The 20,546-nt window shown below is 37.2% G+C and overlaps 1 protein-coding gene across 23 annotated transcripts in view; it reads left to right on the top strand.

Moving 5' to 3' along the window:
* PCM1 (pericentriolar material 1) overlaps positions 1-20,546 on the top strand; it is an 89,042-nt gene that overhangs the window by 60,548 nt on the left and 7,948 nt on the right. For all 23 annotated transcript variants that reach the window (XM_070408258.1, XM_070408256.1, XM_070408263.1 and 20 more), the window contains 9 exons: positions 389-561; positions 876-1,007; positions 5,909-6,029; positions 7,434-7,592; positions 7,834-7,970; positions 14,245-14,379; positions 16,462-16,659; positions 19,342-19,401; positions 19,672-19,807. In XM_070408258.1, coding sequence (XP_070264359.1) covers positions 389-561; positions 876-1,007; positions 5,909-6,029; positions 7,434-7,592; positions 7,834-7,970; positions 14,245-14,379; positions 16,462-16,659; positions 19,342-19,401; positions 19,672-19,807 — 1,251 coding nt within the window. The remainder of the gene's footprint in view (positions 1-388; positions 562-875; positions 1,008-5,908; positions 6,030-7,433; positions 7,593-7,833; positions 7,971-14,244; positions 14,380-16,461; positions 16,660-19,341; positions 19,402-19,671; positions 19,808-20,546) is intronic.

The raw sequence follows: 20,546 nt of genomic DNA, 5'->3' as shown, positions 1-20,546 counted from the left end.
AGATTTCTCTTTCTACTTTAAAAGCCCTAAAATAGAGCCCTGGCTGGTTTGGCTAAGTGGATAGAGCGTTGGCCTGTGGACTGAGGGGTCCCAGGTTCGATTCCAGTCGGGGGCACATGCCCGGGTTTCGGGCTCGATCCCAGTGGGGGTGTGCAGGAGGCAGCCAGTCGATAGTTCTCTCTCATCATTGATGTTTCTCTCTCTCTCTCTCTCTCCCTCTCTCTTCCTCTCTGAATATTTAAAAAAAATAAAAATAAAAGCCCTGAAATAGAATTAAGTATGCTATGATTTTTAAGTAACTTAAGGCTGAGAGTAATGATACAAGTTAATAGAAATTGTAGGAATGTATTTCATCAATGTTAACTTTCTGATATTTTATATCTTCCAGAAACTGGGAGTGATTTTTCCATGTTCGAAGCTTTGCGGGATACTATTTATTCTGAAGTAGCTACATTAATTTCTCAAAATGAATCTCGTCCACATTTTCTTATTGAACTCTTCCATGAACTTCAGCTACTCAGTACAGACTACTTAAGACAGAGGGCTTTATATGCATTGCAGGTAGCTGGTACTTACCATTCTTTTTCCTACCCTATTTGGTATTGCTCTCTTCGTGATTATGTCTGAAGTATATGCTTGTTCTTATATCTTTTGATCTGTTTTTTATGTGCCTTCTTGCCTTTTGTTTAAAAGTTCTTGTATAGCTAAAATAGCTTTTAGATAAAATCTTTTTCTGAGCAACTTTCAGTATTATTTTTTTCTTCATAGTTAACCTGTGAGGTGAGGTATATTGAATTTGTTCTTCTGTCTGGTTTTGCTTTTAAATTTTGATGAACATTTATGTTTTAACATAAATATTTTATTTTCTTATTTAGGACATAGTATCCACACATATTTCTGAGAACCATGAAAAAGATGTGAAAAATATAAAGTCAGTGAATTCTGGTACTTGGATAGCGTCAAACTCAGAACTTACTCCCAGTGAAAGCCTTGCTACTACAGATGATGTAAGCTGATAATGATTAATGAAATCTATACATAATTTCAGTATGTGTTAAACAAATGTTAAGATGTTATAAATTGTGTTAATATTTGGTTTTCAGCTTTAAAAAAATCAAAATACATTATAAATGATCAATTATATAGTCTAAAATAGTTGTGTTTTATATCTCTTGCTCACCACAGGAGTTGACTCATAACATTTAGTAAAATTTGTTGTATTCAGTCAGAACCTTTCAATAAATAAATATAAGATAAAGCAGGTCTTTGGGCTAAAAGAGAAGCCTAGACAAAAGAAAGCCATTCAGGACAAAAATGTAATTTAATGTATTAAAGTTAATGAAGGAAACTTTAAGTAAAGTAGAAAGGAAATGGAAAAGAGTGATGAGGAAAATGATATATTTTCAATAAACTATGGTCTCCAAATAAGCACCTATCTAGCATACAGGAGCTATGGTGCCAGGAAGGTGCTATTAAATGACCAAATGACAAACGACTAGGATACTGAGGAGATAGAGAACATGCGAAGTATTTGGAAATCACCTGTTTAAAGGTTCAGACCCTAATTCTGTCATAAAAGATGATATGTGGTTTTGGAATAGCAAATACGCTTTGTATGCCATCTCTAGCACCTGGATATCCATGAATAAGAGTACCATAACTGATTAGCATATATCTGCTATTGGGAGAGTTAAAAGCATATTACTCTGTTTCTGCCCATTGTTGATATGTTAACATAATTTTTTTCTGAAGTTTTTTTTTTTTAGAAGATTTTCTTGTCTCTTCACATATAGTAATTTTTTTATAATATCGAAGGCTTTTTCTGGAGTTTTGCTCTTATACTCATGTTTAAGACAATACTTTCCCATGTCATTTTTTTTGCTTAAAACCTTTCTCTACTAGGCTCCAATGCCTATACTACTATGAAGGTAAGCCTGTTTCTAAAAACTACATGGTTTTAATTGACTTTACAATGTCAAGGATAAATTAATGTAAGGAATTGCTACTTGGGTTACATTAAAGTTTATTAGACATTGAAATAACTTAGTGAGAACATGAAGTGTTTTTTCTAAATAGTAATTTTATATCCTTAACTCCAGTGCCTCCCTTTTTATTCAAATTTTATAGGTAGCATTACTTTAAGTTATTTTATTTTATTATTTATTTATTTATTTTTAAATATATTCTTATTGATTTCAGAGAGGAAGAGAGGGAGAGAGAGATAGAAACATCAATGATGAGAGAGAGAGTCATTGATTGGCTGCCTCCTGCACGCCCTCACCTGGGGATCAAGCCCAAGACCCGGCCCTTGACCGGAATTGAACCTGGGAACCTTTAGTCCACAGGGCAACGCTCTATCCACTAAGCCAAACCAGCTAGGGCATTTTAAGTTATTTAAAAAGATTTGAACACATTGGTCTGCACCATCAATAGCAAATTTTGAAAATTGAGTTACAATTTATTAATGTTAACCTGACAAGGTTTTAAAGTTAGTGGTAAATGAAATTTAAAAGTACTATGCTGCTTAATAAGTAGGTGCTTTAGTCAGCTTGGGCTGGTAAACAAAATACTGTAGACTGGATGGTTTAAACATTTATTTCTCATGGTTCTGGAGGCTAAGAAGTTTATGATCGTGGTGGTAGCAGATTTTTCTTCTTGTTGAGGACCCTCTTCTTGGCTTGCAGATGGCCACCTTCTCCCCATGCGCTTACAATGGCAGTGAGAAGAAGACCTAGTGTCGCTTCCTCTTTATCTAAGGACACTAATGCCATCATGGGGCTCCACCCTCATAACCTCATCTAAACCTGATTACCTCCTAATGCTATCGCATTGGGAGTTAGGGATTTAACATATGAATTTGGGGGAGTAGGGGACTCACAATGATTCAGTCCATAATTGTAGGGACTTGGCATAAATAATCATAGTATTAATAAATTTTTAAAAATGTAAAAAAATTTATTTTTAAAATATATTTTTATTGATTGATTTCAGAGAGGAAGGGAGAGAGAAAGCGATAGAAACATCAATGATGAGCCCTAGCTGGCTTGGCTCAGTGGATAGAGTGTCAGCCTGCAGACCAAAGGGTCCCAGGTTTGATTCTGGTCAAGGGCACATATCTTGGTTGCAGGCTCCTCCCTAGCCTGATCCCTGGTTGGGGTGCTGGCAGGCGGCAACCAATCGATGTGTTTCTCTCACATTGATGTTTCTGTGTTTCACTCTTCCTCTCTAAAAAAAATCAATGGAAAAATTTCCTCAGGTAAGGATTAACAACAACAACAACAAACACAACAATGATGAGAGAGAATCATTGATCGGCTGCCTCCTGCATGTCCCCTAACAGGGATCGAGCCTGCAACCTGGACATGTGCCCTGACCGGGAATCGAACCGTGACCTTCTGGTTCATAGGTTGACCAATGCTTAACCACTGAGCCACGCCAGCTGGGCTTATTTTATTTATTTATATATTTTTAATTGTTGACAGTATTACAGATGTCTCCCATTTTTCCCTCTATACCCTCCTTCACCCAGTCCCCTTAGTATTAATTTAAATAACCAGTTCTTTAATTTTTCATCTAAAACTTAAATTCAGCATTAATGTCAACATCTTCCCTTATTAATGCCATTTAATTAGCAGGAGCAATACAGCATTCAAGGTTCATACCTGTAAATTTAGAGCAGTTTTGTGCAGTGGGACTTTCTATAATGATGGAAATGTTTTAGATCTGCATTGTCTAATACAGTAGTCGTTGGACATGTGCTGTCGAACACTTGAAATGTGGCTAGTGGGATTGAGGAACTAAATTAAAATTTTATTTAATTTGAATAGCTACATGGTTAGTGTTACCAAATTGGACAGATAAAGAGTCTCCTTCTCCGTGTTTCTAGACCAAGGTCCTTTGAGCTTCATTTTTGGAGCTTTAACACACATTTCAGGGTATGTATAAGAGTCTTCATGCCCAGGACAAAGAGAAGGAAAAGTAGACATCTGGAAATTACAAGTGAAGGAGAATGAGGAATTGAAGTTTAAGCAGAGGAAGAAACACTTTGCATCTTGTACTCCCGGTGCTATAAAATGCAAAAGCACATCCACCAGCAAGTCTTAATTGACGGAGCAACAGTATGGTTTCATTTTCTAAAGTGTGTTCACCAACACCTGAATTTTCTTTAATTGGGGCTAAAACTTTTATTTAATATCAGAGAAAATTTTAAAAGATCAGTAGCTAGGAAAAGAATATAATTATGAAATGAGTTTCAGTCAAAATACAAGTGAGACCTGGCTGGGTGGCTCAATTGGTTGGAGCATTGTCCTGTACACCAAGAGGTTGAAGGTTCAACCCCCAGTCAGTGCACATATGGGAAGTAACCGATTGATGTTTGTTTCTTTTCCACATCCATGTTTTTCTCTCTTTCTTTCTCTAAAAAATGAATGAAAACATATCCCTGGGTGAAGATTTAAAAAAAAAAAATACAAGTGAGACTCGTGCAACCCCCTAATCATATTAAAGACAAAAGTTAATTTGAAATTTCTTGAAGTCCAGAAAAAAAGCTAACACTATGACTTCTAAAAGAAAACAAGGAATTCTTCATGATTTTGACATAAGCAAAGATTGCTTAGGACAGAAAGCACTAACTCTGAAAGAAAAATTGATTCAATTCTGTTTTTGAAAAGTTACAATTAGGAGAAAATAATCTCAGATTATATAGTTGCCAAATAACTATACGTGAGAAATTCAGACTGTTTTATAAATAACTTTTATAAGTCAATTGTAAGGCAATCAACTCAGTAAAAAATGGGCAAGAGATTTGAACAGGTGCTTCATGAAGAAAGATACGTAAATGGCCAGTGTCAAATTAAAACCACATGAGATGTTACCTTACACCCACTATAAAGGTTGAAATTAAACAACATGAAGTGTTAGTGTGAACTTGGAGCAGTTGGAACTCTCACACTGCTGGTGGAATTATAAAATTGTACAACCACTTTGGAAAGCAGTTTGGTAGTTTCTTATAAAGTTAAAACATTGGCATGTGACCCAGCAATTTCTCTTCTAGGTATTCACCCAAGAGAAATGAAAATATACGTTCAAAAAAATTCTTGTACACTATTATTCATAGCATTTTTAGTCATGGTAGCCTCAAACTGGAACATCAACAGATAAATGGATAAAGAAACTGGTATATCCATACAATGGAATACTATTCAGCTATCAAAATAATAAACTTCTGAAACACACAAAAGCATTGGTTAATTTCAGAAACATAGTGAGCAAAAGAAGCCAGACACTGAAGAGTACCATACTGAATGGTTCCATTTATATGAAGTTTTAGAGCCAACAAAATAAACTGTGCTGATAGAAATCATATGAGAAGGGTGTAGTAGAGATAAAGGACCTTTCTGGGTTAATGGAAATCGTCTTTATTTTTAGGGAAGGTGGTTGCATTGGTGCACATATTTTTCAAAACTCATCAAACTGTACATTTAATGGGTGTATTGTTTATAAATTATATTTTAATAAAGTTGATTTAAAAAATATGAATGATGCTGTCATGTTTTTCTTCTGATATGAAACAACTATATATCATAGTCTTAGGTACTGGGTACTGTTCGGGTTTGGAGGTAGGAGAATTTCCCTGAGGGTGGAGAATAATTTGCAACATTAACTTTTCCAAGTTAGAATTTAATGTGTAGCTGGCTCTGTGTATTGTCATCTACATAAGGACAAGTGTTCTGCAAGGTTATGTAATATTTTAATGTTTTCTGTAACTTTCTAATGTTTTATAACTTTGGTTATATAATCATTTTAAGTATATAGTTTTATGCAAATAGTTTTTTTTATAATTTTAATATAACCAAACTTTTAAAAAGAAGTATTAGTGATTTTTATTTGTCTTAAAACTGTAACTTAGGAAACTTACGAGAAGAACTTTGAGAGAGAAACACATAAAATAAGTGAGCAAAATGATGCTGATAATGCTAGTGTCCTGTCTGTATCTTCAAATTTTGAGCCTTTTGCAACAGATGATCTGGGTAAGCAGAATTTTTTATAATCTTATAATATGACTTTACTACAGTCTTTGAATTGCATTGGTAAGGAAGCGACATTCTAGAAGGACAAGTTCTGGCAGAACAGGGACTTAAAAATCTATCCATCAGTCTAAATTCAGGAATCTTTGTTAATTCTTTGACCTTGTACAAATCATCTAACCATTCTGACTGCATATACTAAGAAAATGGGGGGGTCTTATCTTGTTATGTTCTTATGAAAAATATACAGAACTTTCTAGCAAGCATAATAGAAGTTTAGAAAATGTGATGTCCTTTTTCTTAAGATAAAGGTCACCCTCTTAGGTCTTCCAGTTAATGGGAAAAATCTAGAGTTAGCAGTGCTTCATCCAATCACATTTTAAATAAAAGTGTTACTTCTTAATTTGAGGTAAGAATTGAAATTTCTTAGCATAATAATGAAAGAAGTTTTAGAGGTTTGCATTACTCAATGGTAGAGTAAATAAACCCTGAGTCCTAAAATTGGGAAGGAGATTAGGGAAAAGAAAATGTATGAGTACCACTTGATTCATTTTCCAGGCTGTAGCCTATCAAAAGATACTGAGTATCCAATGCTGAAACACAATAGCATCGATTAATTTCAGAAACATAGTGAGCAAAAGAAGCTAGACACTAGTTCATATGGTAATCTGATGTCATATTATTCTAGTGTTTGTGTATATGATGGGAACAAGATTTAGATTATTTCAAAGACATTTTTCCACTACAAAGGAAAGGGCCAAACCTTGCCTTGTCATTAGTTATCTACCTTTTACCAAAGCAATGAATCTTCCTTTTGCCTTATTCTGATTATCGAGGACTCTAAGGCCAGTTCCCTTCTGAGTAAATGCCTGTCAAGTCTCTACTGAATTCATTTCATAATAGAGAAAAATCACTCTCTGACCAATCCATTCCCTTTTAGTTTTCCTCACAATCATTCACCCTTAGCTTTGTCTGAAGTAGACAAAGGAAAATTGGGAAATGTCATTCTAAGTTCTTTTTCTTACCTTAATTGATTGTTTTAGCTTAGGTTTTTCCATCAGAATTTGCATGACATTTTGGAATTTATTTTTGTACTGTTAAATGAAGCAAAGTGATGTACTGAAATACGTTGACTTCGTCATCTAAGAGACCTGAGTTCAAATTCCTTTTCCAACATTTAACTGGCTATGCAACCTTGTGCAGCTTACTGAAGTTCTCTGAAAATGAGGGTGCTGTCATCCACTTTATAGTTATTTTAAGGATTAAATAAAAGTACCATACCTATAACTTGTTAAAGCTAGTTTTCCTTTCCTATTACAGACATTAGTTTTTTATTAATAAATTTAGAGGAATACATGAAACAGTTTTCTTTTACATCTTCTAGCCATATTTCTGTTCCACATGCAGGTAACACTGTGATTCACTTAGATCAAGCATTAGCCAGAATGAGGGAGTACGAACGTATGAAAACTGAGGCTGAAAGTAACACAAACGCAAGAAGTACCTGCAGGACTGTGGAGGATGAAAACGGTGCTGCTGCCACGACTACTGCTAATAATTTGAAAGGTGTGTTGTTGAATTCATTAACAGGAAAAGTCATTTTATATAGTTCCATATATAAAAATTAAATGCCCCATCTGATGTATAATAGTGGCTTTTTAATCACTTTTATTAGGGGTGCTAAAATTACATAGATGTTTCTTTGTATTATTTTGGCATTAAATTATAATTGAATGTTCTGTAGAATTTTGCGTAAACACATATAATGTCAAACTTCATTTTGCTATCATTTTCTTTTTAAAAATAGAAACTCCTATTAGTGAAAATCATAGTTCACAACAACCTGTAAGTGAGATTTCTACAGTCCCGTGTCCTAGAATTGATACTCAGCAGCTAGACCGACAAATCAAAGCAATTATGAAAGAAGTCATTCCATTTCTGAAGGTAAGCAATAATTTTTAAAAATAAACTTCGGTTTGTTTTTTAATTCATACAAAGTATTCCATTGTAATAAATTCAGAAAACACAAACAAAAGAAAAGCTAAAAATAACCTGTAGCTTTGTCACTCAGAGATAGCCCCATCAACATTTTGGGAACCTTTCTGACCAAATCACTCCCTGAACAAATCATTCCCCTTTAGTTTCCCCTTTCTGTAATATTTTCTGCATATATATGTGCATTCTGCTTTTTTCATATACTATAAACATCTTTCTACAGCATATTTTTATGGTTACACAATATTCTTTCATTATTTATTCAAAAGTGCCTACTTTAAGCCAGGTTTTGTGGACATGGCAGTGAACAAGTTAAAGCCTTTGCTGTCATGTTGCTCATGTGCAAGGATGTTACTTATTTTAAAATAAGTAAATGTATATCAGATAGTGATATGTGCCATGCAGAGAATTAAAATATGATATGATAGTGTCTATTTTAGACTGGATGGTCAGGGCAGCTCCTAATTCATATCTTTGGGAAAAGGGAGCATTTAAGCAAAGATATGAATTAGGAGCCAGCTTAAACCAAGATAGTTCCAGACAGAGTTAAAGGCCTTAAGATAGGAACTAGCTTGGCTTGTTTAAGGAACTAGAGGAGGACCCATGTAGTTGTAGGAAATTTGTGAGAAATGAAATTGGAGAGGGGGCAAGGGCCAGTTATGTAGAACATTATAGGCCATGATCAGGAGTTAGGACTTTGTTCAGAGTTAAAGAGGAAACTCCAGGAGAGAAAAACAAAGTCTGGTTTGTTTGTGGATAATTGATTATAGGGGTCAGTAGCGCAATGAACTCAGATGAGACATAATAGTGGCTTAGACCAAGGGTGTAGTACTAGAGATGGGGAGAAGTAGACAATTGAAATATACTTTGGAAACTAACAAGTCCTATTAATGGTAGGTGGTTACCTAAAGCAGGCACTAGCTAAGAGAAAGGGGCTAGAACTGTGGCCTAGGACAAGATGATTCAACATTTAGAAGGTGTGCAAAAAAGGAAAAACCAGAGTTTGCCAAATAGGACTGTCAGTAGTGAGCTATGTTGATTGCTACTCTGAGGGTTGAGTATTCATAGAATAGAATTTTCTATTATTTTATCAGTTCTTATTGTTAAATATTTATGTTTATCCTTTTTTTCACTTTTATAAATACATAAATGACTTAGCTAAATTTAAATATGGCAGGTGTACTGGTTAATAATTGGATTTTTTTAATAGATGGAGTTATACATATGTTGATATACGATTTGATATGTATGCTATTTTGTTATATTGACAGCAAGCTTCAAAACTTCATAGGTCAAATTTTCTGAAGGTGTTAACATCATAGATATTTTTACACTTAGAAATGTTGAATTTCGTGCAAAAAAACATTTGAGGGAAGTTTTAATTCATTACTTTATTTTGAAGAAAAGTGCTGCTGAAAGATATCATATGCTTTGGGAAACTTATGGTGAACATGCTCCATTTCAAGATACTTGTGAACACTGATTTAAATGCTTTAAAAGTGATGATTTTGATGTGAAAGACAAAGAACGTCCAGGTCAACCGAAAAAGTTTGAAGACCAACAGTTACAAGCATTATTGGAGAAGATGCGTGTCAAACTCAAAAACAACTTTCAGAAAGATTAAACGTTGCTCAGTAAACAATTTCTGATCGTTTATAAGCAATGGGAAAGATTTTAAAGGAAGGAAAATGGGTGCCACATCAACTGAACGAAAGACGAAAGGAAAATGAAAAAGTCATCAGTAAAATGTTGCTTCAACATGCAAGAAAGTCTTTTTTTGCATCCAATTGTGACTGGCGATGAAAAGTGGATTTATTTTGAGATCCCAAGCGCACAAAATCAATAGTTGATCCAGTTCAACCATCAACATCGACTGCAAGGCCAAATTGCTTCAGAAAGAAGAATGCTCTGTGCTTGGTGAGATCAGAAGGGTGTGGTGTATTATATGCTTCTAAAACCATGTGAAACCGTTAATACTGATTGCTACCGACAACAAATAATCAATTTGAACCATGCTTTGATCGCGAAATGACCAGACTGTGCCAGAAGACACGGCAAAGTAATTTTGCTTCATGATGACGCACCATCACATACTTCAAAACCAGTTAAAGGCATGTTAAAAGACCTTGCCTGGGAAGTATTAACCCACCCATTGTATTCACCAGACCTTGCTCCTTCAGATTACCAATCGATGGCACGTGCACTTTTTGAGCAGCACTTCAAAACGGACGAAGAAATGGAAAATTGGGTCTCTGAATTGTTGGCATCAAAACAAGAAAAGTTCTATTGGAACCGTATCCATAAATTACCTGAAAGATGAGGGAAATGTGTAGCTACTGATGGACATTACTTTGGATAATGCACTTTGGATGTTTCTGTTGAAATTACTGTGTTTTCTTTGATTACAAAATCCGCATTATTAATCAGTACACCTACTATATCCCATTTTTATTTCTTGAGAAGTAATTCTTACACAAAATTTCTTATTCTAAGGTTATGAGTATTTTCAAGACTTTTGAGACATTATATTAAACTAGAGGCCCAGTGCACAGATTTGTGCACTGGTGGGGTCCCTTGGCCTGGCCTGCGCCCTCTCATAATCTGGAACCCCTCGGGGATGTCAGGCCAGGCTGAGGGACCCCACGAATCTATGCACCGGGCCTTAGTATGCATATAAGATCTTTGGTTAATCTCTTCCCACCCTCCCCTCTTCCCCCTTCCCTCTGACATTCATCAGTCTGTTTCATGTTTCTATGCCTGTGCGTTGAGCATCTGCCCCCTGGTGGAGAGTGCATGTCATAGCTACTGGTCAAATAGTTGCTTAGGCTTTTATATATATATATATACTAGTGGCCTGGTGCACGAAATTCATGCATGGGGGAGGGGGTGTTCCTCAGCCCGGCCTGCACCCTCTCCAACCTTTCTGACCAAATCACTCTCTGAACAAATCATTCCCCTTTAGTTTCCCCTTTCTGTAATATTTTCTGCATATATATGTGCATTCTGCTTTTTTCATATACTATAAACATCTTTCTACAGCATATTTTTATGGTTACACAATATTCTTTCATTATTTATTCAAAAGTGCCTACTTTAAGCCAGGTTTTGTGGACATGGCAGTGAACAAGTTAAAGCCTTTGCTGTCATGTTGCTCATGTGCAAGGATGTTACTTATTTTAAAATAAGTAAATGTATATCAGATAGTGATATGTGCCATGCAGAGAATTAAAATATGATATGATAGTGTCTATTTTAGACTGGATGGTCAGGGCAGCTCCTAATTCATATCTTTGGGAAAAGGGAGCATCCTGCTGCCCGTGCCAGGCAGTCCAGTGGCCGCCAGCAGCCACTTGTGCCCCATAGCAGAACACCTCAGGTCAACCCATCCCCTCTTTTGTCACTCTGCCCAGTGGCTGGACACTGTCATCTCCTATTGCGTGACCCACTGGACAAAATGGGGATAAATTGAGCATATGAAATTAGGTAAGTGGAGAAACTCTAGGTAACCATATCTCCTCACTCTGAAAAGGTGTAGCTTTTCCTGAGGAAGTGTAAGTTTCTACTCCCCTAAAACAAAGTCATAAAAACAGACACCATCTCTTCTTTGTCTTTCTTCCCTTCCGTTCCCTTCCCTGGGATAGGAAAGACCTGTGCAGGACGACTGGAGGGAGGATAATAAAGCTTAAGTGAAGGGTTACAATTCCGGTAATGGTGGCCTAGGTAATTAGGACCAACTCTTCCATAGAAAACGTAAGCTGGATGGAATGTTGAGAAAAGAAAAGCATTCCAAAGAGCTAACAGGAGTGAAGAATTAGGGATCAAACTCTAGAGAAGCAAGAGATAGTTTGTAATTCCAACACTCAGGGCTGCCTTCGCCTGAAGCCATTTGTTGCTGGAAGGAGACCCCTGTGAATCTCAGCTGTGAGGTCGGTGGACATGCAGTATAAGGATACAAGTGTAAAATGCTGAAAGCTGGGATTCTGAATAATCACCCCACATTTGAACTGGAACCCCAAATGAAACCACCTTCAAGAAAATGTTGAACTGGAGATGAATATGTGTCTGGAGATGAATATGTGTCTCAGATTCAGCTCGTCTTGGAGGTATAGGGAACCTCAGCCTTCAAAATCTACAATATTGATCAGGCTGGTGGTGTGCCCAGGTGACTGACAAAAGCAAATGAATATAATCTTTTGAGAAACGTAATATCTCAGACATCAAAGTATTCACACACACGTACCCTTTTTCTAGTAACTTCCAGCACATTTTCAAAGATAGCAGATGTACAAGAAGACATCCTGAAAAGAACATGCAGAAATAATAGACAATAAATAATGACTACACTTCAGATACTGGAATTATCAGAGAAAGAGTATAAAATAGCAATTTTTTAGAAGTTGATTACATTTTTATTTATTGATTTACTGACTTTAGAGAGGAGAGATAAAGAAACAGCAATTTGTTCTTCCACTTATTTATGTATTTACTAGAGGCCCAGTGCACGAAATTTGCGCACTGGTAGGTTGGTCCCTCAGCCACCCTGCACCCTCTCACATTCTGGGACTGCTGGCTCCCAACTGCTCACCTGCCTGCCTGCCTGATTGCCCCCAACTGCCCTCCCCTGCTGGTCCAATCGCCCCCAACTGCCCTCCCCTGCTGGTTCAGTTGCTCCCAACTGCCCTCCCCTGCTGGCCGGGTCGCCCCTAACTGCCCTCCCCTACAGGCCATCTTGTGTGAGGATGTGAGAGTCAATTTGCATATTACCCCTTTATTATATAGGAGGATTGGTTGCTTCTTGTATGTGCCCTGACTAGGGATCAAACCCACAACCTTGGCATCTTGGGATAATGCTCTAACCAACTGAGCTATCTGGCCAGGGCTCTTAGTATTTTCAAAGAGATAAAAGACAAGTTTGAAAATATCTGCTAAAACAAGAAAGCTTAAAAATCTGACACAGATTTTTAAAAATAACCAGTACATTGATCCAAACAAAACATTTGCAGTTCTAGAACGTTCCCACACTTTGAGAACCACTGATCTAGGTTAACAAAAATACAGCTACTTTCAAGGAATGATCTGCTTGTTTTGTTTTTCAATCAGCACTCCTCCAGTTTATTCATATTCTTAGCCAATTTTTCCAGCTATATCCTTAACTATGTCAGACAACATTTCAAGGAACGTATAGACCAAGATAGTAACAAGGATGGCAAGAATAAAAATGATATTCAAACTCAATGTACACATTTTATGTCAGTCATACCTTAATAAAGTGTTTTTTAAAAAGAAGAAAATAAAGTAACTAATGAATGCATAAATAAGGGGGAAAATCTCTCTCTCTCTCCCTCTCCCTTCCTCTCTCTAAATTCAATAAGAAAGAAAAGAAAGAGAGAAATGGAAAGTGAAGGCAAGACTTATACCAGAGATAGCACTATTTTACATTCTAATTTAAATGGAAATTTTAAAAATTAGAAATGAAAAGCCAGTCTTTTCTTTTCATTCAGATACAGCAAACTACAAAATACGTTGTAATTGGGCTCATTTCTTACAATCTACTTGTACTTTTCAATGTGTAAGACAGTGACAATGGAAAGCTAACCCATCATTTAGATTGTAGCAAGTTTGAACATGCTTCTAAAGCAAGATCAAGGAAAAGAGATTCTGTACTGGGTCTAGTGGTGAATTCTCTTGAAGGCCAAAGTGGCCTGTTAAAAAAGTTAGGACAGTGGTTCTCAACTGGGGGTCATTTTGACCCTCAAAAAATTTAGTAATGTCTAGCTACATTTTTAGTTATCAGGGCTTGGGAGGGTGGAGGGTACTACTGGCATCTAGTGCATAGAGATCAGATGCAGTAGTGCCAGTTGAGAAAGCCTGAGGATGGTTGTAAGAGTAGTTGAACTCAACTGCAGACAGGAAGACAGACAATGTGGAAACTATGGCATGAGTAATTCTGCTTAAGGTACAGAAAAAAAGGGATGAGAAGATTTTTATCAGCCAGTTTCTTTTACTGGCTATTATCTGCTATGGTGAATCAAAATTTGCTAACCTCTTGACGTGTATAGAGGGGGGTTGGGGAGTTGGCTGTTCTTATGAATAAATTATTCCAAATGTATATCTGAAAGTTGAAAAGCATCTATGCAAGAAAAATAAAATCTCATATTATGTGGATTGATTTTATTTGAGTGATAGGTAAGTTTATATCCTAACCAGCTAAGATTTTCCTCAGGAGCACATGGATGAAGTATGCTCTTCTCAGCTTCTGACTTCAGTAAGACGCATGGTGTTGACCCTGACCCAGGAAAATGATGAGAGCAAAGAGTTTGTAAAGTTCTTTCATAAACAGCTTGGAAGTATATTACAGGTAAGAGTTTATACTTGTATGACATAAATATGTATCACCTGATTAGGATTTTTTTTGCCATTTCAGGCATTCTACATTTAAGTAGCTCTCCATCTAGCATTTATTTGTGGTAACATTTTAATACTTTTTAGGTTATTCCTTTACCTGGTTAAAAAAATTGTATTAAATTGTGTCTTTGTTTAATTTGATCATCTCTAAGGCCTCTCCCAACTCTAATAACATTTTTGTTTTGATTTTTTTTCTACTTACTAAGAAATTTCAAGTTAGAACTGTGAAAAAAAATTGTTTATGTGTATATATTTTTATTGATCTAAAAGAGTAAGGGAGAAGGAAAAATAAATAGAAACATCAGTAATGAGAGAGAATCACTGATCGGCTGCCTCCTGCATGCTCCTCAGTGGGAATCAAGCCTGCAACTCGGGCATGTGCCCTAACCAGAATCAAACCCAGGACCCTTCAGTCTGCAGGCCGATGCTCTATCCACTGAGCCAAACTGGCTAAGGCTGTTTGAAAAATTTTTATCCTGTTTTCTCAAATAATTTTTGAAATTTTTGAAGCTAGAAACCAGCTGTTGACTGTGGAGACTTCTTAGGCTGTAATAGTAACCTTAAATTATGTTCAGTAGTGATTCTCAAGGGGGCGGGGGTCATTTTCCCTCCAAGGAGACATTTAGCTATGCTTGTAGACGTTTTATTTGTCACAACAGTCAGGGAGGCATCCAGCATCTAGTGAGATGTTAATAGTGCTAAGGCTGAGAGAATCCTGTGTTAGGTAAAAATCTCTATGATTAAATTCATCTGTATATTTTCCCACTGAGATAGTTCTATGATGTGTATTGTTATTCCAACCTAGAAAATACATTTTAAAAATGTTTATAAAATTTTTCTATATAATTTTTCCTTCCTATTCCTGTGTTTAAGTTGATTTTACAAACAGTATTATTACTCTGCTATTTTTGTTTTAGTGTTTTTTTTTCTTGAGAGAGAGAGAGAGAGAAACATTGATGAGCGAGGACCATCGATTGGCTGCCTTCTGCACCCTCTACTGGGGAACGGGCCTGCAACCTGGGCATGTTCCCTGACTGGAAATCGAACCTGTGACTCCTTGGGTCATGGGTTGACACTCAACCTCTGAGCCACACCACTGGGCACTTTGCTAATTTTTAAAACCCTAAGCTTGATGCAAATTTCCATCCTATAATTTTCCATTTTGTTTTTATTTGGACTAAAGTATAAATTATATGTAGTTTTTAAATTGTCCTGGATCTATTTAATATAACTAACATATAACTTATAAGGAATATAAGACATCAGTGGTATTATCCATTGTTTAAGAATACTTAAGGTAATTTTTAAATAAATGTATTTTTATAAATTTAGTTAGCTTATTTCTACATGAAGAAATAACTCCCTTTTAGAATCAGGTTGAAAGAGTAATTTGAATACTTTTTGTTTATCAAGATCCATGCAGTCCTGCCTCAATTTTGCCTACTATAATCATAATCCTGGGAAAATCCCAAAGTATAAATTTGGAAATAAGATTTTTTTTTCTATATCTCAGAAAATCTGCTTTTCTTTTATCCTACTCCTGATTTATTTTTTTCACAAGGGGACTCATGAAGAATAAGGGTAGTGTACATTAAATCTTGCTTAAAGTATTGAAAGTTTTTCATGAGCTAGAGCTTAAATTACTTTTTTCTTATGAAACCTCTTCAATTACTTTTTTTCCACAGGTACCACTATTTGTACTTCTTTCCATGATTGTACTAGATAAGATAGTTTTTGGAGGGAGCGGACACCAGATATCATAGTTATTTGCCTGTTTTCTAAACAGTATAGTTCATATTTTTAGGAAAAAAGAAAAAGATAAGTGGCTTTATTAAGAAGTGTCTGAAATATACCAGACTTGTTTATTTGATGGTGTATTTCAGTTTGAATAGAGTTGAGGTTTTTTCAATACTAAAAAGTAATAAAATTGGTTGTTGTTTTTTTTTTACTAGATGACTATTATAATTTAGATTTGTATTGCTCTATCCACAGTTGACATTCACTGTAAACTTAAAATATTTGGTTATTTCAATAGGATTCACTGGCAAAATTTGCTGGAAGAAAACTGAAAGACTGTGGAGAGGATCTTCTTGTAGAGATATCTGAAGTGTTGTTTAATGAGTTGGCTTTCTTTAAACTCATGCAAGATTTGGATAATAATAGTATGACTGTTAAACAGAGATGCAAAAGAAAAATAGAAGCAGCTGGAGTGATACAATCTTACGCCAAAGAGGTAAAGAGCATTCATTTTTATTTTAGAAGTAATCATAATCCTATCTAATAATAGACAAACATGGTAATTAACCGTACCTCCGACACGCTTCCCATGGGCTAATCAGGGGGACATGCAAATTAAATGCCAACCAAGATGGCGGCCGGCAGCCAGGCAGCTGAAGCGAACAGGAGGCTTCCTCCAGTGATGGAGGAAGCCAAGGTTCCCCGCCTGCCGCCACCCAGTTCTGAACTGCACTCTAAGAAACAATGTTGCAATTATAGAAGCTAAACAAACTCCAGAAACCTGCTTTCAGCCAGCCGGGCCTCAGAGCTGGAGCTGCAACAGTGTTTTAATTATAGAAGCCAAACAAACCCAGATACCTGCTTTCAGCAGCTGAGGTGTCAGAGCTGGAGCCGAGCCTCAGAGCTAAAGCTGGCTCTCAGTTCCAGTGACAGTCATAGAAGGTAAATAAATCCCAGAATAAAAAAGAAAAGAAAAAAAGGAGAGGTTGGGAGCTTCAGTCACCCACCAGCCTGAAAACGGCCCTCAGCCCCTCACCCAGACTGGCCAGGCACCCCAGTGGGGAACCCTACCCTGAAGGGGGTGTGACCAGCTGCAAACAGTCATCACCCCCTTATCCAGGCTGGCCAGGCACCCAAGCAGGACCCCCACCCTGATCTGGGACACCATTCAGGGCAAACCAGCTGGCCCCCACCCGTGCACCAGGCCTCTATCCTATATAGTAAAAGGGTAATATGCAAACTGACCCTAACAGCAGAAGGACTGGGAATGACTGGTCACTATGACACACACTGACCACCAGGGGGCAGATGCTCAATCCAGGAGCCGCCCTCTGGTGGTCAGGGCGCTCTCACATGGGAGGAGCTCTGCTCAGCCACAAGCCAGGCTGATGGCTGCCAGTACAGCGGTGGTGGTGGGAGCCTCTCCTGCCTCCTCAGCAGCGCTAAGGATGTCCAACTGCAGTTTAGGCCTGCTCCCCGCTGGCAAGTGGACATCCCCTGAGGGCTGCCGGGTTGCCAGAGGGATGTCTGATTGCCATCTTAGGCCCAATCCCCCGGGGAGCGGGCCTAAGCCAGCAGGTGGTCATCCCCTGAGGGGTCCCAGACTGCGAGAGGGCACAGGCCAGGCTGAGGGACCCCTCCCCCCCAGGTGCACAAATTTTTGTACACCGGGCCTCTAGTTAGCCTATAAATATAGTTATTATTATTCATAACTAAAATCATACTTGACCTCAGAAAAGCCATTTTAAAGTAATACCAGTTAATCACATTATAAATCAGTACATGTGCTAGCCCCGTACTTAATCTCTGTGGTAACATTAGTGTCTACAGATCAGGCATGCAGACAGGAAGTGATGCTAAATGTGCATTGTGAGGTTCACGTTCTTGTCACTTATTCAGGGCGCAGAGAAGAGGATGCCTGCTGCAGCTCTTGCCTACCCCAGTAGATTCCCTGGGCATATGTATCACCCAGTCAACACACACACTCATTTGTCAGTTAGGACTTGGTTGCACATCCCTCTAGCTTCTTATACCCTGTTAAGTTAGTCTTGATCACGTGTGAAATTGGATGAGGTTTTTTCCCTCAACTTGAGGTATCTCTAGATCTGCACCCTATTCTTGACTCCCTAATCATGAAAGGGAAAGCAGGTCAAAACCCAAAATATTATAGGATAACCTTTCCTCCTTCACTATAAAGTAGATAAAGTCAAGCCACCTGTTTCACACTTTGTATAATGTTTTTATTCTAGACATAAGTTTCAGCCATTGCTTAGAGCTTGAAAAAAATAAAACAGGATAATAACATAATAAATGATCGAGAGGACTCTTTAGATAGGCAGTCTCATAAGGCTGTCTTGAGGAGGGGAAATAGGAGCTAAGACATGAAAGCCAAGGGATTTATAATGATGCTGAAGGGGATGAGCATTCCGGGAGGAGAGCACTTAAGTGTGAAGACTCTAAGGCAGGATTGAGCAGTTTGGAGAACAGGGAGAAAGCCAGAGAGGCAGGAACACATTAAATGAATTGAGAGTGTAGGAGGGTGAATTCACAGAAGTAGATTAAGCCAAATTACAGAGCCTTATAAACTGTGATAAGGACCTTTCATTTTATTCTAAGCATGATAGAAATCCATTGGAGAGTTTCAAATAGAGGAGTGATGTAATCTCATGTGCAATTTTACATTTTTGTCTGGATACCATATTGAACAGGAATTTAGGAGAGTAGAGAAAGAGGCAGAGAGACCAATTATAAGGCTATTGTTAGTCCAGTTAAGAAATGAGGTGTCCTAGCTGAGTGTTCAGCAACAGGTACACTTTGATGATTGAGTCAATAAGGCATTCTAATAGTTTTGATGTTGATAATAAAAGTACAGGCTGCTTCCTCACTTGGCGTTTGTGTAAATGAAGGGCCATTTGCTGAGACTGGGAAGACTAATGGAGGATAGCATTTAGATTTTTGTTTTAGACTTAGTAAATTTGAAATACCTCTTCTGAATCTAAGGAGATGTCAGTTGGCAGTGTTGCTTTGGTTTTGTTAATTTAAAAGATTTAAATAAAAGTTTAATTTACATTTCTAAGAAGCATTCAACTCTTTGGATGATGCAGCCTTTGTTAAAATTTACTGAATACAAAAGTGTAATGCTGAAAGGTTACCCCTAAAATTGTTTATTTGCTTACAGGCCAAAAGGATTCTTGAAGGAGATCATGGCTCACCTGCTGCAGAAATTGATGCAGACAGAGTACGTGCTAATTAATTTGTGCCTAAAAATAATGCTTTCAAAATGAGATTAAATGATTTTAATAGCTTTTACCTTAATGTTTGAGAGCAGAGTATATTATCAAATATCCTTTCTTTTTACAAATCTTTATTTCTTTTAAAAACAAAACTAAAATGATTCTTTGTGTTTTTTATTAGATAATGACTATTATTAATTTTTATGATAGACTTACTATGTATCTTTTTAAAATGTACTTTAAGAAATTAATTGCTCAAATTTATTTGTGGCTAGGACAAGGATGAGACCGAAACAGTTAAGCAGACTGAAACATCTGAGGGGTATGATGGTGACGCTCCCAAAAATGTGAGATCTGATATTTCTGATCAAGAGGAAGATGAAGAAAGTGAAGAATGTCCAGTGTCTATTAGTAAGTTTAAAGGGTTCATGCTAGGATCATACACTTGTTCTTTGTTTGTTGGTTTGTTTTTGTTGTTGTTGTTAATCCTCACCCAAGGATATTTTTTTCATTGATTTTTAGAGTGGAAGGGTGGGGGTGCAGAGAGAGAGAGAGAGAAAAACATCTATGTGAGAGAGACAAATCTATTGGTTGCTTCCCACATGTGTCCTGACTGGGCCAGGGATCGAACCTGCAACCCAGCTACTGGCCTCAGACTGGGAATCCAGCCCTCCACCCTTTGGTAAAAAGGTCGATGCTCTAACTACTGAGAACACCAGCCAGGGCCATATACTTGTTCTTTATAGGTCTCTTATTAAAACAGTTTGGTGAAATGTAATGACTATAGAATTAGGTGTCTGACAACTCTGAATTTGAATTGCAGTGTAATCCTGACTAAATTACTTGTTTCTGCACCACAGTTTTTTCTAGTACTTACTGTTTTGAAGATTTTAGATGTTGTATGTAGAGCAATTGGACAAGCCCTAAGTGGTTTGGCTCAGTGGATAGAGCATCAGCCTGCAGACTGAAGGGTCCCAGGTTTGATTCCAGTCAAGGGCATATGCCCGGGTTGCAGGCTCGATCCCCAGTAGGCGTGCAGGAGGCAGCTGATCAATGATTCTCTCTCATCACTGATGTATGTTTCTCTCTCTCCCTCTCCTTTCCTCTCTGAAATCCATAAAAATATTTTTTATTTCTTAAAAAGCACTTG

Source organism: Myotis yumanensis, unplaced genomic scaffold (genome assembly GCF_028538775.1).
Source record: "Myotis yumanensis isolate MYYU_CA2020_CCGP unplaced genomic scaffold, mMyoYum1.0.hap1 SCAF_3, whole genome shotgun sequence".
Classification (NCBI taxonomy): domain Eukaryota; kingdom Metazoa; phylum Chordata; class Mammalia; order Chiroptera; family Vespertilionidae; genus Myotis; species Myotis yumanensis.
This window is presented reverse-complemented; position numbering and strand designations above follow the sequence as displayed.